Source organism: Pristiophorus japonicus, chromosome 6 (genome assembly GCF_044704955.1).
Source record: "Pristiophorus japonicus isolate sPriJap1 chromosome 6, sPriJap1.hap1, whole genome shotgun sequence".
Lineage (NCBI taxonomy): Eukaryota > Metazoa > Chordata > Chondrichthyes > Pristiophoridae > Pristiophorus > Pristiophorus japonicus.
Genome location: NC_091982.1, coordinates 245373383 through 245400367, shown reverse-complemented (window position 1 = coordinate 245400367; position 26985 = coordinate 245373383). Strand labels below are relative to the sequence as shown.

At 45.5% G+C, this 26985-nt stretch overlaps 1 protein-coding gene across 4 annotated transcripts in view; it reads right to left on the bottom strand.

The window, feature by feature from the left end:
* LOC139266019 (IgGFc-binding protein-like) overlaps positions 1–26985 on the bottom strand; it is a 131197-nt gene that overhangs the window by 41598 nt on the left and 62614 nt on the right. For all 4 annotated transcript variants that reach the window (XM_070883782.1, XM_070883780.1, XM_070883783.1 and 1 more), the window contains 6 exons: positions 20033–20160; positions 14504–14772; positions 12564–12772; positions 10636–10780; positions 8859–9106; positions 8333–8462 (listed from right to left, as the gene is read on the bottom strand). In XM_070883782.1, the coding sequence (XP_070739883.1) occupies positions 8333–8462; positions 8859–9106; positions 10636–10780; positions 12564–12772; positions 14504–14772; positions 20033–20160 (1129 nt within the window). The remainder of the gene's footprint in view (positions 1–8332; positions 8463–8858; positions 9107–10635; positions 10781–12563; positions 12773–14503; positions 14773–20032; positions 20161–26985) is intronic.

Here is a 26985-nt window from a genome sequence, read left to right as displayed (position 1 = left end):
TATTTTTTTTAATTAATTTGCCAAACACTCAGAGAAAATCATGGAATTTGTGTCAAAAGCAGTTAGTCACTTGCACAAGTGGTTGTATTTAAGGAAAATAAGGGAGGGCTAATCAATATTTCTTTGCTGGGCACAAAGACATGAATCATCATTATAACAGGTTGCAGCAATTCACAATCAGTCAGTTAATCTTCTTTTGAAACTCAGATTCAACTTTAGTTGAGAGTGCAGTCACCGAGGAGCCTATCAAAAGTAATAACCGTCTCTTGTAGCTGGGAGCATCGCATTCAGCAAGCAATTATTGGTTTTAAACTTTCAGAGTACATCAATACTGAAGTGCAACCACCCTAAGTGAAGTCCACCTCAACCTTTACATTAATAAATCACTTAGATGCCTAATATTACTGCTGGTCTGCACATAAAAAGATTACCTTTTAGATGATTATATTGCAATAATTATTTAATAAGGCATGGTACAGAGAGACAAGTGCAATCACATAATCAGATTCGTAATGATCTTTCCTGGTACTACAGGTAAACTTTCCTAGGTTTATTAGTTCTGGTCCTCATCATGCTGATTTTCTTCACTCCTCTCCTGCAGACTTTGGCTCTTTGCTGATCTGCAGTTCCATGGGCACTGGTTACCATGCCCAAGTAATCATTCTTCATATGTGAATCGCGAGGGGCACAAGAGGCAAATCTGAATCTGCTCTCATAGAATCACAGAAGTTACAGCACAGAAGGAACCTATAAGATTCTGAGGGGGATTGACAGGGTAGATGCTGAGAGGCTGTTTCCCCGTGGCTGGAGAGTCTAGAACTAGGGGGGCATAGTCTCAGGATAAGGGGTCGGCCATTTAAGGCTGAGATGAAGAGGAATTTTTTCACTTATAAGGTTGTGAATTTTTGGAATTCTCTACCCCAAAGAGTTGTAGATGCTGAATAATTGAGTATATTCAAGGCTAAGATCGACTCTAGAGGAATCTAGGGATATGGAGGTTGGGCAGCAAAGTGCAGTTGAGGTCGAAGATCAGCCATGATCTTATTGAATGGCGGAGCAGGCTCAAGGGGCCCTATTGCTAATCGTTCTTGTTCCTAATTCTTATGTTCTTAAGGAAGCCATTCGGCATCTGTTGCACTCACACACACACATGCATGAGCGTACACACCCACATTCTTCTAGGAGGGGTCACTGGATAGCAAACAGGAAGACCACCTCTGGATGATTATCTCTTCCCTAACCAGGAACCAGTGAAATGAATTGTCGCTCTGTGATCTCCGCTCCTGCTGAGATCCGCTAACTTAACATGAAGGAGATTGAGCCTGGGACCTATCTCATTTATATAGCTCAATGCTTTGACCAGGTGAAATCCTGGGCATAACCACTTTTTACATTTTAATATAACGAAGGAAGTCACAGCAAGGTTATTGTGATTTACTAATGTCAATAAAGGTGCGTGTACTGATATATTTCATGGGTATTAGAAACATTTCTACAGAAATAATCTCTGGATTATTTCCCAAGCCACATGCAAATTGGTATAGAAACAGTCAGATCAGGAGAATTATCACATGGCTAAAGGGCTGGTGTGGAAAGGAGGGATTCCTGTTCATGGGACATGGCACCAGTACTGGAACTGCGATAATAGTAACTTTCAGAAGGGGTTGAATAAATACTTGAAAGGAAAAATGTTGCAGGGTTATGGGGGAAGAGCAGGGGACTGGGGCTTATTGGATCACTCTTCCCAAGAGTCGGCACCAGCACAATGGGCCGAAAGGCCTCCTTCTGTGCTGTATGATTCTAATACCTCAGTTTATATGACAGCAACAAAGCCCGATTGTTTTTGTAACGCTGAATGTCCACTCCCCTTAGTGCTGCTATCTTAAGTAAGGTTGTCTAACACAGAAGGAACAACAACTTGTATTTATATAGCGCCTTTAACATAGTGAAAAGTCCCAAGGCGCATCACAGGAGTATTATGAGACAAAAAAAAAGACAGCGAGCCACATAAGGAGAAATTAGGGCAGGTGACCAAAAACTTGGTAAAAGGGGTAGGTTTTAAGGAGCGTCTTGAAGGAGTAAAGTGAATAGAGAAGCGGACACATTTAGACATGGAATTCCAGAGCTTAGGGCCTAGGCAACAGCAGGCACGGCCACCAATGATTGAGCGATTAATCAGGGATGCTGAAGAGAGCAGAATTAGAGGAATGCAAACATCTCGGGGGGCTGTGGGGCTGGGGGAGATTACAGAGTTGGGAGGGGCGAGGCCTTGGAGGGATTTAAAAACAAGGATGAGAATTTTGAAATCAAGGCATTGCTTAAAGAGCCAATGTAGGTCAGTCGGCACAGAGATGATGGGTGAGCGGGACTTGGTGAGAGTTAGGACATGGGCAGCCGTGTTTTGGATCATCTCTGGTTTAAATAGTGTCATGTATGTAACCACAATGTAACACCACTATATTACTGTATACACTCAACCTAGATGCACACCTTGACCACAAGGGGTGAACTTGTGGGAGACACTCCTCACCTGATCACACAGGTATAAAAAGGGAGGTCCCACGCAGGGTCATTGTCTTTGGAGTCCTGTGAATAAAGAGTTAAGGTCACAGAGTGACCTTGTCCCAGAATGTGCCTCGTGTGGTATCATGCTGTAGAGTAAGGACTTTACATTGGCAACGAGAAACGGGAATTCACGACCCACGATAATGGCCACCGGTAGCACAGAGGAACGGTACTGTGTTGGGGAAGACTGGGACGATTTTGTCAAGAGGCTTCAGCAAAGCTTCGTTACGAAAGAATGGCTGGAGAATGCAGCGGCCGACAAACGAAGGGCTCAGTTTTTGACCAGCTGCGGACCAAAGACTCATGCGCTCATGAAGGACTTACTAGCACCCGAAAAGCCGGCGGACAAAACCTTTGAAGAACTTAGCAAATTGATCGTGGAGCACCTCAAACCGGCGAGTAGCATACATATGGCCCGACACAGATTCTACACCCACCGACGTTGTGAAGGACAGAGCATACTGGACTTCGTAGCGGACCTCCGGCGTTTGGCCAGCCTCTGTAAGTTCACAGTCGCCTGCAGGGGGCAGATGCGAAGGGACTTCTTTATCGAGGGCATCGGTCATGCGGGAATTTTCCGTAAATTAATTGAGACCAAGGATTTGAGCTTGGAAGCGGCGGTGTTGATAGCTCAAACTTTCATGGCGGGGGAGGAAGAGACGAAAATAATATACGCGCACAATTCTGCCTCTAATACGCCGATGGATCAGGGAGTCAACATCATCAATGGGACTCAGAGCCCCGCAGGCAGGCAGGGGCAGTCCAACATTCCCCAGGCAGCAATAGACCCCAGAATAGGACTTCAACAGAGACAATGGCAGGCTGAACGGACATTCACGCCATCACAGTGGACAATGTGGCCCGGGATGGGGCCATCGACACCCACTAATAGGGTACTTAAGAGCAGTCAAAGGGACAGTCAGCACGGAATGTATGGCCATAGTCCCTTTCTTCCCAACAATGGAAACTTTAACTCATGCTGGAGGTGTGGGGGAAAACACTCAGCTAGATCTTGCAGATTTCAACAGTTTGTCTGCAGGAACTGCAATCTCAGTGGCCGCTTAGCTCAAATGTGCAGGAAGTCTGCAACCAGACTAATATATGAGGCGGATGGACCAGAAGAGGGTTCTTTGAGGCAGGATGACTTTTGGGGCAAATCGATGGACGCCGAGGTTCAGCGGGTCCATGTGGCGAATATTCACAGTTCATATACCAAAATGCCACCAATGATGATGAAGGTTTTATTAAACGGTATCCCAGTACGCATGAAGCTGGACATTGGGGCCAGCCAGTCACTCATGGGCGTTCAGCAATTTGAGAAGCGATGGCCACTTAAAGCCAGTAGACCCAAATTAGCACGTATTGAGACACAATTACGGACTTACACTAAAGAAATCATTCTGGTGCTAGGCAGTGCAATGATGGCTGTCACACACAATGGGTTAGTGAATTGGCTGCCGCTCTGGATTGTCCCAGGCAATGGTCCCGCACTGTTGGGGAGGAGCTGGTTAGCCGAGATGAACTGGAAATGGGGGAATGTTCATGCAGTGTCATCTGTGGAGTGAAGTTCGTGCTCACAAGTCCTACAACAATTCGATTCACGATTCCAACCTGGCGTCGGGACTTTCAAAGGCACTAAAGTAGTGATGCACATCACCCCGGACGCCAGGCCAGTGCACCACAAAGCCAGAGCGGTGCCGTATGTGATGCGGGAAAAGATCGAGAGCGAATTGGACCGGCTGTTGAGAGAGGGCATCATCTCGCCTGTGAAATTCAGCGACTGGGCGAGCCCCATCGTTCCCGTCCTAAAAGCGGATGGCTCTGTCAAGATCTGTGGCGACTACAAGGCCACCATCAATCGGGTGTCCCTACAAGATCAATACCCGCTCCCGAGAGCGGAGGACCTTTTTGCCACGCTGACAGGCGGCAAGCTGGTTACCAAGTTGGACCTCACTTCAGCCTATATGACCCAGGAACTGGCCGACGAATCTAAACTACTGACCACCATTACCACGCACAAGGGACTGTTCGTTTATAACAGGTGCCCGTTTGGCATTCGATCAGCGGCCGCGTTTTTTCAACGAAACATGAAAAGCCTGCTTAAATCCATTCCTGGAACGATCGTATTCCAGGACGACATCCTCATCACGGGTCGAGACACTGAGGAACACCTCCACAACCTGGAGGAGGTGCTACGCCGACTGGATCGGGTAGGCCTGCGACTCAAGAAGTCTAAATGTGTGTTCTTAGCTCCTGAGGTTGAGTTTCTGGGCAGGAGGGTTGCTGCAGATGGGATTCGGCCCACCGAACTCAAAACAGAGGCGATTCGACGAGCACCCAGCCCTGCAAATCATCGGAGCTGCATTCATTCCTGGGACTGTTGAACTATTTCGGGAACTTTCTGCCGAACTTGAGCACGTTGTTGGAGCCGCTACACGTGCTCCTGCGTAAGGGTTGCGATTGGTTTTGGGGTGACTGTCAGGAACGGGCTTTTGATCGGGCGCGAAACCTACTTTGTTCAAACAAGTTGTTGACCCTGTAGGACCCCTGTAAAAAATTGGTTCTGACATGTGATGCATCGTCCTTATGGGGTTGGGGGCATGTTGCAGCAGGGCAATGCTGAGGGTCAACTATAACCTGTGGCTTATGCCTTCAGGTCGCTCTCTCAAGCAGAACGGGGATATGGGATGGTCGAGAAGGAAGCGCTTGCATGTGTCTATGGTGTAAAAAAAATGCATCAGTACCTCTTTGGTAGGAAGTTTGAATTAGAGACGGACCACAAGCCATTAACATCCCTGTTGTCATACAGCAAGGTTATCAATGCCAACGCATCAGCTCGCATACAGCAATGGGCTCTCATACTGGCTGCTTATGACTACTCCATCCGGCACCGGCCCGGCACTGAAAATTGCACTGATGCACTCAGCAGGCTTCCACTGGCCACCACTGAGGGGTCAGCGGAGCAAAGTGCTGAGATGATCATGGCTGTCGATGCCTTTGACAGCGCAGGCTCCCCCATCACAGCCCGCCAGATCAAAATCTGGACAAACAGAGATCCCCTCCTATCCCTGAGTAAGAAATGTGTCCTGACTGTGGATTGGCCGCCCGCACACGCAGCATGCCCTGAGGAGGTCAGACCGTTCCACAGACGGATGGATGAGCTCTCCATCCAAGCCGATTGCCTACTATGGGGCAGCTGGGTAGTTATGCCCAGAAGGGCAGGGAGGCATTTATCAGGGAACTCCACAGCGAGCACCCAGGCATTGTGCTGATGAAGGCCATTGCCCGGTCACACGTTTGGTGGCCTGGAATTGATTCAGACCTGGAACACTGTGTTCGCAGGAGCATGATGTGTGCCCAGCTGGGTAATGCCCCCAGGGAGGCCCCGCTCAGCCCGTGGCCCTGGCCCACCAGGCCAGGGTCAAGCATTCATGTTGACTACGTGGGCCCGTTCATGGGTAAGATGTTCCTTATTGTGGTAGATGCGTACTCGAAATGGATCGAGTGCATCATTGTGAATTCATGCACGTCATCCACCACCGTGGAAAGCCTAGTGCGATCTTTGCAACCCATGGCTTGCCGGACATCCTGGTTAGTGATAATGGCCCATATTTCATAAGCTACGAATTCCGAGAGTTTGTCGGGCAATGGCATCAACCACGTCAGGACTACGCCGTTCAAGCCGGCCTCCAATGGCCAGGCGGAACATGCGGTCCAAATCATTAAGCAAGGTATGCTCAGGATTCAAGGACTCTCCCTTCAATGCCGCCTATCGCGTCTCCTGCTGGCCTATAGATCCCGATTGCACTCGCTCACGGGGGTCCTGCCCGCAGAGCTACTAATGAAACGGACACTCAAAACTCAGTTGTCCCTCATTCACCTAGTCCTGACCGACATAGTTGAGGGCAAGCGCAAGTCATAAAACGAGTACCGAGTACCATGACCGTAATTCGAGGGGGGAGATGTATAGAAATTAATGAGCCTGTATTCGTCCTCAATCACGCCATGGGGCCCAAATAGCTTGAGGGCACTGTAATTGACAAAGAGGGGAATAGGGTCATCGTGGTAAAACTCAACAATGGTCAGATATGCCGTAAGCATCCGGACCAAGTAAAAAAAAGGTTCAGCATCGACACGGAGGAACCTGAAGAAGACCATGAGATGGAGCTCACAACACCGCCAGTGAACAAGCAACCAGAGCAATCAGAAGAATGCACAGTCCCTGCGGTCAGCCCGGACAGGCCGAAATCACCACAGGTGACAGACATTCATGTCAGTGTCCAACAACCAGAGCCCCAACTGCGGCGCTCCACGAGGGAGTGTAGACCACCATTCTGGTCTACACTCCCTCGTGGAGCGCCGCAGTTGGCGGGGGGAGGTGATGTCATGTATGTAACCACAATGTAACACCACTGTATTACTGTATACACTCAACCTAGATGCACACCTTGACCACAAGGGGTGAACTTGTGGGAGACACTCCTTACCTGATCACACAGGTATAAAAAGGGAGGTCCCACGCAGGGTCATCGTCTTTGGAGTCCTGTGAATAAAGAGTTAAGGTCACAGAGTGACCTTGTCCCCAGAATGTGCCTCGTGTGGTTTCATACTGTAGAGTAAGAACTTTACACATAGGGTAGAATGTGGGAGGTCAGTTAGGAGTGCATTGGAATAGTCAAGTCTAGAGGTAAAAAAGGCATGGATGAGGGCTTCAGCAGTATATGAGCTGAGGCAAGGTTGGAGACAGACTATGTTACAGAGGTGGAAATAAGCGGTCTTAGTTATGCTGCGGATATGTGGTCGAAAGCTCATTTCAGGGTCAAATATGACACCAAGGTTATGAACAATCTGGTTCAGCCTGAGACAGAAATTGGAGATATGGTTGGAGTCAGTGGCTAGGGAACGGAGTTTGTGGCAGGGACCGAAAACAATGGCTTCGGTTTTCCCAATATTCAATTGGAGAAAATTTCTGTTCATCCATAGCTGGATGTCGGACAAGCAGTCTGACAATTTAGAGACCACGGAGGGGTCAGGAGAAGTGATAGTGAGGTAGAGCTGGGTGTGATCAGCATACATGTGGAAACTGACACTGTGTTTTCGGATGATGTCGCCATGGGGCAACATGTAGATGAGAAATAGAAGGGGGCCAAGAATAGATCCTTGGGGGATTCCAGAGGTAACAATGCGGGGGTGGGAAGAGAAGCCGTTGCATGAGATTCTCTGGCTACGATTAGATAGATAAGAATGGAACTAGGCAAGTGCAGTCCTACCCAGCTGGACGACGGTGGGGAGGCGTTGGAGAAGGATAGAGTGATCAAACGTGTCAACGGCTGCAGACAAGTCAAAAAGGACGAGGAGGGATAGTTTGCTTTTGTCATAGTCACAAAGGATATCATTTGTGCATTTGATGAGAGCCTTTCGGTACTGTGGCAGGCGTGGAAACCAGATTGGAGGGATTCAAACATGGAATTGTGGGAAAGATGGGCACTGATTTGTGAAGCGACAACACGTTCAAGGACTTTGGAGAGGAAAGGGAGATTGAAGATGGGGCGGTAGTTTGCAAGGATGGAAGGGTCGAGGGTTGGTTTTTGAGGACTGTTATAAATGCAATTTTAAATGGTTGGATGCAAGGTTAGCTGGTGAAACGGTAGTTAGAATTGAAGATCAATTGATAGTGTAGTTTGCTAACATTGAAAATCCTAAATTATACCCGTTGAAAGATTTTAGTTGAATTCACCGTCATTTCCAACTACAAATAACACAGTACCTGAGTTATCTTTCTCATCAAAGCTGACAGCTAGGCCGAAGTCCGTTTCCAGGTAAAGCCTGTTGGATCTCTGGTAGATTCGAAGACCATCATGAGGCTGAACTGGGGGCTTTACCAGTTCACCATCCACCTGTAAAAGCCATTCATTCCTTACTGTTACAGATTACTGACCTGCATCTTTATTTTTATTGCAGTTAAATGGAGTTGCTCTTGCGGTTTTAATGTGTTTTTGATACTTTTATTTCAAGTACTTCCTTTTTAAAAAATGTACTTCTAAACATGGGAAGATGTAAAAACAACAGGAGTGTCTGATGTGAAATACAGAATCAGCTTTAAAACCAGCCATGTAAGCAACACATTAAACTACGAACATACGAAGAATGATGGACAAGTAAAGACTCTCTCTGGTCCATTGAGCCTGTCCCACAACGGGCAACTCTGCAATGGTACTGCTTGAAAAGTTAAAAGAGGGAATTATTCTGTGGCCTAGGTTTTCCACTCAAGTTATGCTGACTTGGCAACTCACCACAAGTTTCCGCTTCTCCTTGAACTGAACAGTATGGTTATACACTTCGATAAAGATCTCTTGCAGACGACCAATCCTTTTCCTTTCCTTCAGAGGTGCATTTCTGCCAACAATCCTGAATTCCTGCAGTCTGTCAGGAATGCCGGATGTTTCCGCCAGAGTGTAGAGACGCTTACCCGCGAAGTGATGGACCAAACCATCGAAGGCCAAGTAATATGGGTCTCCCCCAATAGCACACTTATTGAACCCTATGAAAAATAAATACATTTAGAATCTTGCTAAGATGAAAGTGGGCTATGTAGGTGCTCTTCCTGGCCTGATCTATAAAACTATTTCTACTTGCTGCCAAAATCACATCCATTGCTTCACGCTCCAAAGCTCAAACATAACTTATAAATGCTCATTCCAGTAGTAACACAATCTATTGAGTTCGGTCACTGTGATGCATTGAGACGGCCACTAATAAGGATATTATTTTGTCAAATTTACACGATAGAATGATTTGGGAGGGAAGCACAAGTAAAATCATATCCCAACAAGAGAGAAGAAAGTGTCAGGGATAGAGAGGAGGAGGATCATAGAATCATAGAATGTTTACAGCACAGGAGGCCGCCATTCGGCCCATCGAGCCTGTACCAGCTCTCTGCAAGAGCACTTCAGCTAGTCCCAATCCCCCGCCCTTTCCATGTAGCCCAGCAATTTTTCCCTTCAAGTACTTACCCAATTCCCTCAGAGGGAATTATTCTGTGGCCTAGGTTTTCCACTCAAGTTATGCTGGCAGAGTAGCCGAGGCTGTCAATCATCAGCGCCGCGCTGATGACGTCATTGCGCTGGTGCGTCACAACGTCCTCCCCTTCAGTTAAAGGGGAGGGCCGCTGTGAACTCTGTAGTCACTTTAGTGGCAAACTCTGGGCCACCAGGGAGGGTTTCAGCCGGGCCAGCGGCCTGGCATCCAAGAGGGGTGCTAGGTTGCCTGTTGGTGGCCTGGCCGAACCCACGGCAATAATTGTCGGCCTGACCTGGCAGTTGGCCGACAAAAAAAATAACATGGCGGCCACGGCAGTGCACTCTCCCCATTTAGGGTGGCCGGGCTGCCATGCCACAGAGAGTGGAAAGACAGTAAAAGCTGTTGGGGGCACCGATCGGCGGTGGGGCCGCTCCCGCACGGCAATACTGGGAAAGGGGCAATTTCGGGCGAGGTCCCCGCCAGATGGTAAGGGGTCGGCGCGTGCACGCCGCAGCAGGAAAATGGGCGGAGCGGTCCCGGACACTGCTCCAAAACTCACAACGGGCAATTTACAAAATGGTGGCCCCTCCGCGGCGAGTCGCTGGCCATTCTGCGCCGCATCATGGCCACCGCTTTCAGGCGGCTAGAGGCCTTATCAGAAGGGGCAATTTCGGCTCCTCAATGTCTCAGCTCACACAAGAAGAAAAGGCCCATTGAGCAAGATATCAGAGGGTACCCAGTGCTGGTAGAACAATACCAATGTAAGAGTTAGTGGCTTTAGAAAAGGAAGTCAGAAAATTAAGGGAAAAGTACCTAATAGATTTATAGAAGCACAAACTGTAAAATAATGTGAACATCTCTTAATTGCGAAAACTGCCCATCAGAAGACAGCAGTGTAGCAATGAGTCAACTGGTTCACTCGCAAACATTTTACACTCTTGAGGGTAATTACATTGGGTGAACATTTCACAGTCTCGTTTTATTAAAAACAATCCATCAAACGTTAATACATCATGAAGAATATAGTAGATATGACATTCAGTTACACACCAGTGGGTTTGCAGATATATTGCCCATTTCTCTTCAGGCTGCAGTTCTCGTTAGGACTACAGCCATAGACTGTACAGTTTATCTCACCGCCTTTCTTACAGCGACATTCTTGGGCACAGTGTGGGGTCAGCCATACCTCTCCAATCTGAAACAGTTAGACACAAATGTTATTAAAGCTATATATGCCCATATGACTGGGCTATACCATCATATTTGTAGTAAGGAATGGTACACAACTTCCACCGATGTTTACCATATCTTTACCAAGAAAAAACTCAACTGCATTAATAATGAGCACCAATATCATATAAAAAACAAAAAATGCTGGAACTACGCAGTAGGCCTATCAGAGTCTGAAAAGAAAAAAAGACATGCTACCATTCCATGTGGAACTGATTGTCAGAAGTTATTGTTCTGATTAAAGGGTCTGTTACAAGCTCGCTTGCTGCGGGCATCTTCAGTCGCGCCAGTATTTCCCTTAAGTGGTCTAAGCGAGTTAATTTTGCGGGAGTTGCCTCTCTCTGCCTTATATCTAATTGTACGGTAGCATAACCCAGGGATAGACCAATAGCATCCCCTTGTGATCTAGACCAGATCTTCACATATTTCCCACGTGTATTCCTTCAATCTCGTCACAGGTGGATCGAGATTCAGCTAGGTGATACGGGCCTTGGTGCGAATCGTTGAGCTGCTTTATTCCACAGTAAACTGGTGCAGTAGTTATGATCAGATTCACTTAGTTCAATCGATACAATTTCTGGCCTTTCTGCCTCAGGGACTTCTCTGTAGCAAAGTAAGCCTGCCCTGTAAGTGACTTTAGCTCAACTTTATTCCTGACTATAGTAAGAAATAATTTAAAATGTTCCAATATGATGGGTGTGAGATATTTACTGATTACAGAGACAAGCTACTGAATTGCTTATTATTTGCAGTCTAGGTCTGTATGAGTGTCAGCCCTGGGTCAGTGGGCGTACTTTTGTCTCTGAGTTACAAGGTCATGGATTCAAGCCACACTCCAGGGCTTCAGCACATAATCTAGGTTGACACTCCCAATCCAGTACTGATGGAGTGGAGGTACTGCCTTTCGGAGAAGATGATAAACTGAGGCTCTGTCTGCCTACTCAGGTAGACGTAAAAGATTCCATGGCACTATTTGATGTAGAGCAGCAGCGTTCTAGCCAATATTTATACAGGTACCTCAACCAACACCATTAAAAATAGATTACCTGGTTATTCATCTCATTGCTGTTGGTACAACCTTGATGTGTGCAAATTGGTTGCCGCATTTGCCTACATAACAATATTGACTACACTTCAAAAGTAGTTATTTGGCTGTGAAGTACTTTGGGATAGCCAGAAGACATAAAAGGCGCTATATAAATTAAATTCATGCTTATACCAAGAGGAACAATGACTATGGGAGATTAACAGACATTTCGCCTGTGAGACCTTGATCCTTTCAGAATCAATTATAGAAGGAAAGGAAAGAACTTGCATTTATATAGCACCTTACACAACATCCCAAATGCTTTACAGCCAGTGCAGTCACTGCTGGAAAGTAGGTCTCACAAACAGCAATTAGATAAATGACCAGGTAATATTTTAGTGATATTGGTTGAGGGATAAACATTGGCCAGAAAATGCCCTGCTCTTCTTTGAATAGTATCATGGAACCTTTTACACCCACCTGAGAGAGCAGACAACACCTCCTGCAGTGCAGCAGACCCCCAGTACTTCACGAAACATTGACCTGGATTATGTGCTCAAGTTAGTGGAGTGGGGTTTGAATCCACAACCTGCTAACTCTGAGCCAAGAGCACTACTGCTGAGCCAAGACACCTTATGCTAAAGACCATGTGTAGCCTACTTGTCTAAAATTGTAATCTTTCTTGCAATAAGTTCAGCGTGTTTTTTTCTGATATACTTACACGATGATAATCATCGTTTTTGTCCCTGCAGCCGCATTCACTGATCGTAACGCAGCTGTCGTCACTCAGTACAAAGCCACTGTCACATACACATCCTTCCATACATATAGAGGGCTTGTCACAGCTGGATCCTGCGTAGATATTATTGCATGTCGGAGGACAAGCTGGAGCACAGGTCACGTAGTAGCTCTTTGGTGGACAATACAGAGCTGCAAAGGCAAATATAAAACATTTCCAATAATCCTTGAGTGAATCAAATTATTTATTCAACATAGGCTGAACCAAGCAGGAAGACAAACAAAACAATTTCAGCTGCAGTCATTCAGAAAAATTTTATGACAGATCAAAGTAGAGCTCAACTTTATTATTTTCAAGTTCTTTGTAGTAAGTTCTTATGCTAAACAATATAGGTCCCTGTGGGCAGGTAGCAATGACGTGGCCTGGTGTACTTCTACATTTGGACTGGTGGATGGGCAGATATAATAATTTTCTGCTTTTTCCTTCTCACTAATTCTCTCCCCTCCGCATCTCTCCGGAAGCCAATAATTCATTGATTGCTGGCTGGGATACGGTTCCGTGGTTTCAGGTTGCCTGTCAGTATCTCATGTTGAGCCTTGAAAATAAATGTTCTCGGCTATCCTACCACAGATGGTATCCTATCACAAATGAACCAATCCTAGTCTCCACTCAACAGCCACATGCGTGCACTCCAGCAGCAGTTACTGGATAGAGATCAGGAGCATAAACTCTGACAATACTGGAGCCAAGTTCTTTACAGTAAAAAATTGGGGTCTGAAAATCCACGGGCCAGCAATCCTGGCACTTACACCAGGATTGTACCTACTGGTGACCTATGCTACTGATTCACCAGAGTATGTGGAGTCAGGGGAAGATCATAAGAACATAAGAAATAGGAAAAGGAGTAGGCCATAAGGCCCCTCAAGCCTGCTCCGTCATTCAATAAGATCATGGCTGATCTGATCATGGACTCAGCTCCACTTCCCTGCCCGCTCCCGATAACCCCTTATCCCCTTATTGTTTAAGAAACTGTCTATTTCTGTCTTAAATTTATTTAATGTCCCAGCATGGCCGAGACCCCAGGTTCGCCCTACAACCACCACAGTCGACCTGTGCCTACCCTATGTTGGGTGCTTGAGGGAACCAAGTTCACGGGAACTCCTAACGTAGGGAGTCCCTACACTGTGTTTGATGTGGTTGGAGGCTACGCACTCAAGAGGCCATTGCAGATATTTCGATGCTAGGGTGGAACCTGGCATATCTGGTCCTTCTGGTGTACTTCCACCAAAGTTATGGTGGGCATAGGTCAAAAGGGTTGAGTAATTTTGCAGCACTTGTGCCTCTCCATTGAGTAGGAACATAGGAACAGAAGGAGGCCATTCAGCCCCTCGAGCCTGCTCCGCCATTCAATGAGATCATGGCTGATCTGCGACCTAACTTCATATACCCGCCTTTGGCCCATATCCCTTAATACCTTTGGTTAACAAAAAGCTAGCAATCTCAGATTTAAAATTAACAATTGATCTCGCATCAATTGCCGTTTGTGGAAAAGACTTCCAAACTTCTACCACCCTTTGTGTGTAAAAGTGTTTCCTAATTTCACTCCTGAAAGGTCTGGCTCTAATTTTTAAACTATGCCCTCTAGTCCTAGACTCCCCAACCAGTGGAAATAATTTCCCTCTATCTACCTAACTGTTCCACTTAATATCCTGAAAAATTCAATCAGATCACTCCTTAACCTTCTAAATTCTAGGGAATACAATCCTTGAGTACCTTCTTGTGCCCATGTATCATATTGTGACAATACTAAATTGCACCATACTTTTGGACATTAATATACACATATATGTGTGTGTTATTTAACTCTCATTAACTTTTTCATCTCTCTCCTTCAAATAACAGTTATCAGACTAGTTACTTACGGCAGAAAGTACTGTTCCTCCATATAATTTCTATTCCCTCCTTCTTACAAGCAGCAACATAATTTTGGACATAATCACAGAGTGTTGGAAACATCCCATTATATCTGCACATGTCTTGCATACAGTTCTTGATGAAAAGATTTGGGTTAACGAGGGGATGACAAGATTGGTACTTATCATACAGCAGCTCCTGGCACTGGGACTCAATGATTAGTTTCTCTCCTTGAGTGCAAAGAGAGTCCATTTGTTTTCTGTTGGCTGGCAGACAGCTAGTAAAAACAGAAGGCACAGGTTTTATTATACTGCAAGCCTTTCAACTCTTTCCTTTAAATACATGGCTTTGAATGACATGCCTTTAAAATGCTATTACAACAGTCTGCAAAATAAGTGATGTTAATGATGTTTTGAAACACGATTAACATGCCCATATCAAGTTCCTTTCTACACTGATAAGCAGAGAAGAATGTGATATAAGTACTTTAAGCATTTGCATGATAACATGTCAATATTTTTTTGCATTATGTGTATGTTACAAAGTTTCAATCCAAAGTATTATAATGGCCATCTATGGAACAAATTGAATCGATGAAGGTGTTCAACCTCTGCAGATTTGTTTGTCTCTGTAGCTCACCCATGTGTAAAGGTTTGAACAAAGTACCTTCTCGTTTCAAATAAATATGTTTGCAGGAAATGCATCTATACTATTCGCCTCAACCACTCCATGTGGCAGCTAGTTCAATATTCTCACCACTCTCTGGGTAAAAAAAAAATTCTCCTGAATTCCTTATTGGATTTATTAGTGACTATCTTATAGTTATGGCCCCTAGTTTTGGAATCCCCACAAGTGGAAACATTTTCTCTATGTCTACCTTGTCAAAACCTTTCATCATCTTAAAATTTTTGCTTTGATTTTTTGGTGTCCAGCAAGATAAATGACAATTTAAAAAACATCCCGGCTGCTGACCATATCACAATAAAATGTTGACCTGTTCAGATAGCATTTTTCAGTATAAATATTGGCATGTTTAGATAGACATTGTAAATGTTGACATAAAAAGGATGAAAATAATGGGCAGCTCCATTAGAGCACTTGTGGACACAACCATGATGCTGGGTATGATGGACGATGTCGCAGCTTCCATTGCAACACAAGCGGAAGCGACCCAACATCTGAGTGCGGCAGTGAAAGCTCAGACTGCTCTCATGCAGGCTCAGCTTGCTACCACACAAGCTCTGACTGCTGTCATCGTGGCTGTGTTTACCAGTGTGGAAAGGGGCTTGCAGGGTGCCTCAGCAGCCACCAATCTGTGCTCCAACAGGTGGCTTGGAATGTTGAGGTGCCGCCCCGGGGAGTAGCAGTGGCTCCGTGGAGCATGAGTCTGCTGTCCTCTCTCAGGATGACAGCATTCGTACTTCCACCTCTGCCACCCCGCCAGTGTCCTTCCAGCTGCTTGTCAACCAGCCAACAAAGACTGCTGCCGCCCATGTTGAGGTGGTGCAGTCTACAGCCGGGTCTTCTAGGCCCAGAGTTGCTCGAGGTCATCCTGCAGGGCCATCTGCTGTCTCCCCACTGAAAGTCAGCAGCCTTCCACCAGCCATGCTGCAGCCATTGGGGTGGCACTGCGTAGGAGCACTAAAATCGGCAAAGGAACATGAAAGACTGAAACTAAGGGAATGTACAAGGGTCATTAGTTGACTTTGGTATGTATGTAAGATTCAAAATAATCCTTTATAAATTATGTTTGGGATGTTTTGTGGTGGCTTTCATTTCAGCTTTGTGCCGAAGAGGACGCTTTGATGTTCCGTAAGAGAGGGCTGGTAAAATAGGGTACAGTTGAGCAATGGGGATCTGGAGATTCATTCATTGGAAGCGGAGTCTGATGATGCGCTCATAGCCTGTCTGGAATGGGGATTTGCTGCCTGCCTCCTCCCTTCCTCCTCCCCCTCCTCCTCCTGAGCTGGTTGTGGGGCCCGTGGCAGCAAGTTGTGGAAGATGCAGCAAACCACCTCGGAATTTGAAGCCTGCTCCGACATGTACTGGAAGGCTCTTCCCGAGCGATTAAGGCAGTGTAACTGTTGCTTCAGAATCCGGTGATCTGCTTGATGGAGTGCTGGCCACGAGTAGTGGGGTTGCAGAGGGGAGTCATCTGCCAGGTATAGAGCGGATAGCCCTTGTTTCCGAGCAGCCACACCCGGGTTCGACATAGTGACTGGCAAATTGCTAGCACAGCGGACTGGCATAAGAAACATAGAAACATAGAAACATAGAAAATAGGTGCAGGAGTAGGTCATTCGGCCCTTCGAGCCTGCACCACCATTCAATAAGATCATGGCTGATCATTCCTTCAGTACCCCTTTCCTGCTTTCTCTCCATACCCCTTGATCCCCTTAACCGTAAGGGCCATATTTAACTCCCTCTTGAATATATCCAATGAACTGGCATCAACAACTCTCTACGGCAGGGAATTCCACAGGTCAACAACTCTCTGAGTGAAGAAGTTTCTCCTCATCTCAGTCCTAAATGGCCTACCCCTTATCCTAAGACTATGTCCCCTGGTTCTGGACTTCCCCAACATTGAGAACATTCATCCCGCATCTAACCTGTCCAGTCCTGTCAGAAACTTATATGTTTCTATGAGATCCCCTCTCATCCTTCTAAACTCCAGTGAATAAAGGCCCAGTTGATCCAGTCTCTCCTCATATGACAACCCAGCCATCCCTGGAATCAGTCTGGTGAACCTTCGCTGCACTCCCTCAATAGCAAGAACGTCCTTCCTCAGACTAGGAGACCAAAACTGAACACAATATTCCAGGTGAGGCCTCACTAAGGCCCTGTACAACTGCAGTAAGACCTCCCTGCTCCTATATTCAAATTCCCTAGCTATGAAGGCCAACATACCATTTGCCTTCTTTACTGCCTGCTGTACCTGCATGCCCACTTTCAGTGACTGATGTACAATGACACCCAGGTCTCATTGCACCTCCCCTTTTTCTAGTCTGTAAGATGAAGGCATCATGTTCTGCTGTCAGGACACCGGGCATTCACCATAATGATGTGCTGGGTATGGTCACACACCGACTGCACACTGAGAGTGGTAGCTTTTGTGGTTGCGGTACATCTCAGGATTGATTTGCGGTGCCCGCAAAGCCACGTGTGTGCAATCAGTGGTGAGGAAAGCCAATATCCCGGCAAAACTATATGTGTGCTCCTCCTGCTTCCCTCTGTAACCTCCCGGATGCAGTGACGGATGGCAAACTGGGAGATATCAGTTATGTCATCTTCTCCAGTCTGGAAGGATCCGCTGATGAAAAAATTCAGGCCATGGTAGCATAGTGGTTATGTTATTGGACTAGTAATTAATGATCTGGGGACATGAGTTCAAATCCCACAACGGCAGCTGTGGCATTTAAATTCAGTTAATTAAATAAATCTGGAATAAAAAGCTAGTATCAATAATGGTGGTCATTAAATTGTCGTGAAAACCCATCTGGTTCACTAATGCCCTTTAGGGAAGAAAATCCAGCCTATATGTGACTCCAGACCCACAGCAGTATGGCTGACTCTTAACTCCCTATGAAATGGCCTAGCAAGCCAATCAGTTGTACCAAAACCACTAGGAAAAACTTTAGCGGTTCAAGAAGGCAGTTCACCACAATTCACCAAGGCCAATTAGGGATGGGCAATAAATGCTGGCATTGCTTGCGATGCCTACATCCTGTGAATGATTGAAAAAAACCCTTGAGGGTCACTGGTGGTGCCGTCGTCGCCTTGCTCTGAGGCTGCAGGTCTGGTTCCAAGAGATGACAGAGTTATGTGACCACCTCCTTGTTGAAGTGGAGCTTCCGAATGCACTGTGCCTGAAGATCCTAGTTGGTAAGGTCTCCTGCTGAAAGCCCTCCTCCTCCCTCTGCGAGCAGCATGTATTTGCTGCCTCAGCTCCATCTCCCTGCTGCAGCGCAAGGAGGACTGCAAGAAGCGCCCCCTTGACTGGGAGCAAGTGGTATAATCAGATGCCTTCCAGTTGCAACTGACCCCTTCCCAACATCCAACAACACTCCCTGCACACTTTATCAACTTTATAAATGTGTTCCAGCAAGCTGGTCTCGATATAAATTCTGCAACAGCCCGTACAAGAGAAAAAAAATCAACTTACCTACACGTACCCTTTAAATAGCGCTAGTGGAAGTTCGCGTATTGGAATGGCGATTTCCAAAATGGCAGGCGTGCAGCAAATCATCACACTCTGCCTCATTTGAATTCTACTATCGCCACAAGCAACTGCCATGCCCCCGACCTGCCCAAAATGGCATCTACCGCGACCCACACGGGAAGTGGTCGGAAGCAAGCCGGTCGCCATTTTTCTGCCGAATCTGACCTTAATTGCCGGCGGAAAGGTGCCAAATTCCGTGGCATTTGCAATAGTAAAACCGATGTGGGCTGGTGCAAGTGTGTTTTTCATTTTTGTGATGGGTTGCGAATGGAAGTTGCAAATGAATTGCTTGTACCAAGTGACTCATCATGCGGAGTGTCCTGGTTGCTTTGTCTACCAATGAGTAAAGCAGTTTACGAACTGAATCAAACTAAACCTCACTTAGTGTTAAATGGATCCGCCTTTGGAAAGATTTAAGGAGTACATGTGCATATCACAAAGGGAGTTTCATTGTTGCACCCCCGGGTCCTGCAGCTGCACTAGCAGTTACAGAGCAGTGAGCGTTATCTCTGTAAAAAAGAAGGCAACCAGACTGATTCGAGGAGCAACTGACACCACTGAATCAGAGTAGATATATGCGGCAGACCCAAATTCATAATGAACATTTATCAAACCGCCTTACAACTGTTTGATTTTAAAAGGTATCCTGATGGCAAGACTCTTTCTTTAACATGCACGTGCACTTCAAATGGAAATCACATGGTTCTAGCATCGTAAGTGCAGGGGAAATGACTGGTTATTGCTTAAAAAACAGAACTTTCACTACCTCTAAGATTTTTTTAATGTACAATTCTGGTACTTAGAGAGCAAATACTCACGCTAATTACTGGGATGTTGGGCCATGCCAAATTCTTTGAGCTTATGGTGCAAAGTGATTAATATATTTATTTTTTATATATCAGTGATGTAGATATATTTATGAGATCAATGTAATATTAAATTGATGCATTAATGTGCATGCCTCACATGGATTAGAACTATACCTCCCAACTGCACAGTATATTTGTATTACAAAATAAAAGTGATGCTCTCGAGTAATTTCAAAGCTATTTCCTCAAGGTTCAGATGACAAGCAAAAACTACATGTGCTCAGTTCTCATCACCTCAGTTTACATCACCTGAAGCCCTTGATGGAGTAGAGATACAGATCAGCCATGATCTAATTGAATGGCTCAAGATGCTGAATGGCCTCTTCCTGTCCCTATGATGATGTTACTGCCTTGTGTCCACTTCCAGCTTTGTATTGTTCCCTATGTATAATGAATGAGGAAATAGTACTTTTGAGCGCTTCTATGAAATATAAAGGTTTAAAGCTTACCCTGCGTTGCTGTATTCTTCTGACTTCCAACTGTTTCCAAAGTGAGTTATGCTGGGCGCAATGAGACCATCAGGCATCATCAATTCATCAGCTTTTTGGCCGTTGTAATTACCACACATTCCACACACCTACAATAAGAGGGATAGAATCCCAAAAGTGATAATACAGAAGAGATGACATGAGATCAGAGTATGCTGTAACATAGAAAACCTAAGAAAATAGCATCTTTTATTCTTCCTGGTGTAAACTGATACTAGGAAGACTAAGGCAGATTTTCCAATTTGATATGTCAGGGAATGGTCAGTTCCCAGATGCAGGGAAGATGGCCACAGAGACCCATTGAGTCAGGTGTGTAACCCCACGACACTGCCCTGAGATGTCTGCGGTTTCCCAATATCAATGGTACTCCAATAGCCATATTAGGATGGTGAGAGGGCAAGAGGGGACAATTGTGATCCCTTCTGTCTCACTTTTCTCTCAGTACATTTGTCGGACATCCAAATGGAGGGCACTCCAAAGATCTGGCAGCGGAGCTTCACCTTGAACCCTTGCAGACTTGAAGGTCTGCAGTGATCTGGGGAACAGCCGAAATTCAGTTGTGTATTTCTAGAGGGGTGCCTGTGCCAGGAGAGCACCTGGGCCATGCAGGTACTTCGAACCTGCCCAGCAAGGACCCAGGAGAGGAAAATCAGCCATATAACTTTTTAAATGAACCAAAATGATAATGTACAGTAACAAGCTCCTCTTCAGAGGTCACATTTGAAACAGAGGTGAAGTGCTTCTTACTTTATATTTTGCTCTGTGTTTGCATCATTTACAGATCTATATACAATATGAACTCCAAAATATAAAAAAATGTTAAAATCAACCGAAGCACAATGAACTTGGTGTAATATAGAGCTCCCCCTAGTGGACTACCGCTCCACCTAGTGGACTACTGTGGTAGTGCAACTATTGACGTATATAATAAAAGGATCATGTGACAAGGTCACATGACAAGTTCCTGTAGAGCCATCTTGTGCATGTGTGTGTTTGTGATGTTGTAAAGAATATATCACACTTGGGTACTACAAAAAATATTAGTTACACACTCTGCTTCACAACAGATCATTTTTATTTATTTATCTGCTGAAGGTGCCAACTCGCGTTGAATTAGCTGCCCTGCACAATCTCATGCAACTGTTTTTGTCCTTATGTGCGAGACCATACAGTGAAAGTCAACAGGTCTTTCAACTCTGCATCTCACCATAGCCGAGCTCAATCCTGTCCTTCTCTTATACACATACACTTTCTAACAAGGCCTACTAGATAGTGTTTAGGAGAGTAAACTCGAGTTGATTTTTCCCCTCCTAGTCTAGGGTTGCTCAGGCTAATTGGATGAACACTACTGCAACCCTGGCTCAGAGTAGCTAACTCATGACAGATCAGGGATTAATCCTGGAAGCTCCCTTGTCTGTACTAAATAGGCCGTTGGAGAAAAGTTGTTGATGAGTTTGACTCCATTATACTGTGTGTGCTGTTCCTGGCATTATGTTCCACAGCCATGTGCTCCTAGTTGCTCTGTACTCCTTCCTATCTGTATCATTAATATGCACATAGATTGGGTTAACCAAACTGGAAGCAATACGGTGGAGGAGGATTTCCTGGAGTGCATAAGGGATGGTTTTCTAGACCAATATGTCGAGGAACCAACTAGGGGGGAGGCCATCTTAGACTGGGTGTTGTGTAATGAGAGAGGATTAATTAGCAATCTCGTTGTGCGAGGCCCCTTGGGGAAGAGTGATCATAATATGGTGGAATTCTGCATTAGGATGAAGAATGAAACAGTTAATTCAGAGACCATGGTCCAGAACTTAAAGAAGGGTAACTTTGAAGGTATGAGGCGTGAATTGGCTAGGATAGATTGGCGAATGATACTTAAGGGGTTGACTGTGGATGGGCAATGGCAGACATTTAGAGACCGCATGGATGAACTACAACAATTGTACATTCCTGTCTGGCGTAAAAATAAAAAAGGGAAGGTGGCTCAACCGTGGCTATCTAGGGAAATCAGGGATAGTATTAAAGCCAAGGAAGTGGCATACAAATTGGCCAGAAATAGCAGCGAACCCGGGGATTGGGAGAAATTTAGAACTCAGCAGAGGAGGACAAAGGGTTTGATTAGGGCAGGGAAAATGGAGTACGAGAAGAGGCTTGCAGGGAACATTAAGACGGATTGCAAAAGTTTCTATAGATATGTAAAGAGAAAAAGGTTAGTAAAGACAAACGTAGGTCCCCTGCAGTCAGAATCAGGGGAAGTCATAACGGGGAACAAAGAAATGGTGGACCAATTGAACAAGTACTTTGGTTCGGTATTCACTAAGGAGGACACAAACAACCTTCCGGATATAAAAGGGGTCAGAGGGTCTAGTAAGGAGGAGGAACTGAGGGAAATCTTTATTAATCGGGAAATTGTGTTGGGGAAATTGATGGGATTGAAGGCCGATAAATCCCCAGGGCCTGATGGACTGCATCCCAGAGTACTTAAGGAGGTGGCCTTGGAAATAGTGGATGCATTGACAGTCATTTTCCAACATTCCATTGACTCTGGATCAGTTCCTATGGAGTGGAGGGTAGCCAATGTAACCCCACTTTTCAAAAAAGGAGGGAGAGAGATGACAGGGAATTATAGACCGGTCAGCCTGACATCGGTAGTGGGTAAAATGATGGAATCAATTATTAAGGATGTCATAGCAGTGCATTTGGAAAGAGGTGACATGATAGGTCCAAGTCAGCATGAATTTGTGAAAGGGAAATCATGCTTGACAAATCTTCTGGAATTTTTTGAGGATGTTTCCAGTAGAGTGGACAAGGGAGAACCAGTTGATGTGGTATATTTGGACTTTCAGAAGGCTTTCGACAAGGTCCCACACAAGAGATTAATGTGCAAAGTTAAAGCACATGGGATTGGGGGTAGTGTGCTGACACGGATTGAGAACTGGTTGTCAGACAGGAAGCAAAGAGTAGGAGTAAATGGGGACTTTTCAGAATGGCGGGCAGTGACTAGTGGGGTACCGCAAGGTTCTGTGCTGGGGCCCCAGATGTTTACACTGTACATTAATGATTTAGACGAGGGGATTAAATGTAGTATCTCCAAATTTGCAGATGACACTAAGTCGGATGGCAGTGTGAGCTGCGAGGAGGATGCTATGAGGCTGCAGAGCGACTTGGATAGGTTAGGTGAGTGGGCAAATGCATGGCAGATGAAGTATAATGTGGATAAATGTGAAGTTAGCCACTTTTGTGGTAAAAACAGAGAGACAGACTATTATCTGAATGGTGACAGATTAGGAAAAGGGGAGGTGCAAAGAGACCTGGGTGTCATGGTACATCAGTCATTGAAGGTTGGCATGCAGGTACAGCAGGCGGTTAAGAAAGCAAATGGCATGTTGGCCTTCATAGCGAGGGGATTTGAGTACAGGGGCAGGGAGGTGTGGCTACAGTTGTACAGGGCCTTGGTGAGGCCACACCTGGAGTATTGTGTACAGTTTTGGTCGTCTAACCTGAGGAAGGACATTCTTGCTATTGAGGGAGTGCAGCGAAGGTTCATCAGACTGATTCCCGGGATGGCGGGACTGACCTATCAAGAAAGACTGGATCAACTGGGCTTGTATTCACTGGAGTTCAGAAGAATGAGAGGGGGCCTCATAGAAACGTTTAAAATTCTGACGGGGTTAGACAGGTTAGATGCAGGAAGAATGTTCCCAATGTTGGGGAAGTCCAGAACCAGGGGACACAGACTAAGGATAAGGGGTAAGCCATTTAGGACCGAGATGAGGAGGAATTTCTTTACCCAGAGAGTGGTGAACCTGTGGAATTCTCTATCACAGAAAGTTGTTGAGGCCAATTCAATAAATATATTCAAAAAGGAGTTCGATGAAGTCCTTACTACTAGGGGGATCAAGGGGTATGGTGAGAAAGCAGGAATGGGGTACTGAAGTTGCATGTTCAGCCATGAACTCATTGAATGGCGGTGCAGGCTAGAAGGGCCGAATGGCCTACTCCTGCACCTATTTTCTACGTTTCTATGTTTCTATGTTTCTATCATTTACTGACTGCATGTGTCAAAAAGTATGGAAAATGATAACTGCACCCCACAATCTTTTGCACCTTTTGCCCATATGGCTGATATTTCAAAAATGTCTTCAAAGTTGACCTGTTCTTGCTTGTATTTATTAACAACCAGTCAAGCTATTTTGTGTCTGGTTAGTTTAATCTCAACACTTTACAACAGAATGAAATCATAAGACGACAAAGCTACTCAGCCCTTTGTAGAGATTAGCCAATTTGTTGATATTAACTTATCTCTGGTCTTTCAAATAATCAGGATCGACTGCAAACCAATATGGTGAAGTATATTGAGGCTACTGGATTCATGCCTCTGATAACTCTCGCACAATTTCACACGAGCCGGTAATGCGATGCAAAAACACTTAAGCGACCAGTTCGGGGCCCCCGGAGAATTTTGCCCCCATTGTGTTTAATCAAAGTTTAAGATGGAATATAACACACTAGTTATACAGCAAAAACATACGACTATGACAAGCAGCTGGTACCCCTCCCGATCGGACAGCCGGCTGGCGGTGCGAATAGTTCTCTGGCTTATGACCTCTCATCCTCTCGTCTAGAACCTCCAAAAGTGTTAACTTAGGTCAGCATGGATCCACTCTCAGAAGAGCATTAGACCATCCCCACTATTGTATGGCTCTCCCCTTCACCGTCTGTGCTAAAAAGCTCTCTAGGTCTTTTTTTATTCTCTTTTTAGGGTGGGCCTGGCATGGAATATTGACAAGACCATTTAACCTATAGAAGTTCCCCTAAAAACTCAGTACCCAATGGCATGTCGAGTTCTTTATTTCAATTCTTGGATGAAAGCCCTCCTCTAAAGGGGTCTCATGCTCTTTGCCAACTTATCTTTCTTGTTTACACATCTTGAAGGTTCCTCCATCGGAATTTCTTTTATCTCCCTCATCTCTATCCTCCCAAGTTTGGAGTCAGATATGCCATTCTCGGCCTTCAGATGTTCATAGCTACTTGTTATTAGTTATTTATGTTCACGCCGCTCAAGTAGTTTTAGCTATGCAAAACTATTTCATTCCAGCCTATTGTACCATGGAATGAATTATTAAATTCCCAAAGTTACCCTCTATTCTATCCTCATACATCAGTAAATTTACGCATTTTAAAACAGTTTTGCTAAACAAAGTCAAAATCCCTTTGAATAAGAATAAGAGGTCGCCCATTTAGAACTTGAGATGAGGAGAAATTTCTTCTCTTAGAGGGTCGTAAATATGTGGAATTCCCTGCCCCAGAGAGCTGTTGGAGGCTGGGTCATTGAATATATTTAAGGTGGAGATAGACAGGTTTTTGAACGATAAGGGAGTGAAGGGTTATGCGGAGTGGGCAGGAAAGTGGAACTGAGCCCAAGATCAGATGAGCCATGATCTTATTGAATGGCGGAGCAGGCTCGATGGGCCGAATGGTTGACTCCGGCTCCTATTTCTTATGTTCTTATGTTCTAACTTAGCAATATAGGGCCGAAGCTTGCCCCCCCGCTTAGAACGGCGCACCTCCGTGAGATGCAACAACTCTGTAGAAGAAAAACCGCGCCTAAACTTACCGTGGTATTCTCCCCGCTGCTGGAACGTTGCAGGCGCTTGGCGTAGTGCAGCAGAAGGAATGGGGGGGGGGGCGGAGCCAGGTCCCGGCGCTGAAAACAGAGTCAGGATCTCTGGACCTCTTGGGGTACTGAAGTTGCATGTTCAGCCATGAACTCATTGAATGGCGGTGCAGGCTTGAAGGGCCGAATGGCCTACTCCTGCACCTATTTTCTATGTTTCTATGTTTCTATGACATGCGCACTAGAGTGCGCGCGCATGTGCAGTAGCTCTTCGCCCCCGAATCTCTGCAGGCTGTGTGGGAGGGGCCCGAAGCACGCCGCCCCAGCCCTGGGCGAATGGGCTCCCCGCCATTTGATCAAGCCTGTTGTGGCTGTCCGCAAGCATTTGGAGAGAAACAGGAAGGATAAAGTTGCCAAGTTCCGTTTGATTCTTATTGAGAGCAGAATCCACAGGCTGGCTCGTTATTATATGTCCAAGAGGATACTTCCACCTAACTGGAAGTATGAATCCTCCACAGCTTGAGCACTTATAGCCTAAAACATTTCTTCATTGGTTTATTAGATCTAAAAAAAATGCTCTCCCTCACCCTCTCTCCCCCTTTCCCTCTCTCCTCCTCTCCCCCTTTCCCTCTCTCCTCCCCTCCCTCTCCCCCTCCCCCCTCTCCTTCCCCCTACCCCTCCCCTTCCCCCCTCCCCCAATGCCATGTTGAGCCTAGACTCCCGATATATGTCTACTGCCCCTAGCTCTGGCTGAATGGGCTCTCTGATCAGCGGCCCGCTGCCTTCTCTTCACATAAAGGTAGGACTTCTATTTTTTATTTGTTATTGATTGATTGATTGCTTATTACTTTAGTCTTGGTGCTTTAGGTGAAAGGTTCCTTCTATTTTTTATTTGTTAATTAATTGCTTATTACTTTTTGTGCTTTGTTTAGTGCTTTGTAAGTCTTGGTGCTAGGTGCAGGTCCGCTCAGCTTCCTTGTATTTTTTATTTGTTATTGAATGCTTATTTTTGTGCTTTGTTTAGTGCTTGGTGCTTTAAATGTACTTCTTTGTTTAGTGCTTAGTGTTTTAAATGTACTTATGCTTCTTTAATGTTGTTGTGAAGGTGTTTAGTGCTTTGCAAAATCCTCTCACTTCCCTTCCCCCCCTATCTCTGGCTACCTGTGCTGATTTCTTAATTCACCACAAGGTTTTTCTGAGCGTATGAAAGTGGCCACATACGCTGGCCTAAGTTAGTTTGGAGTAACTTTTAGCTGGCTAAATTTGCTTAAATGGCCAAAACAGGTGTAAGTGG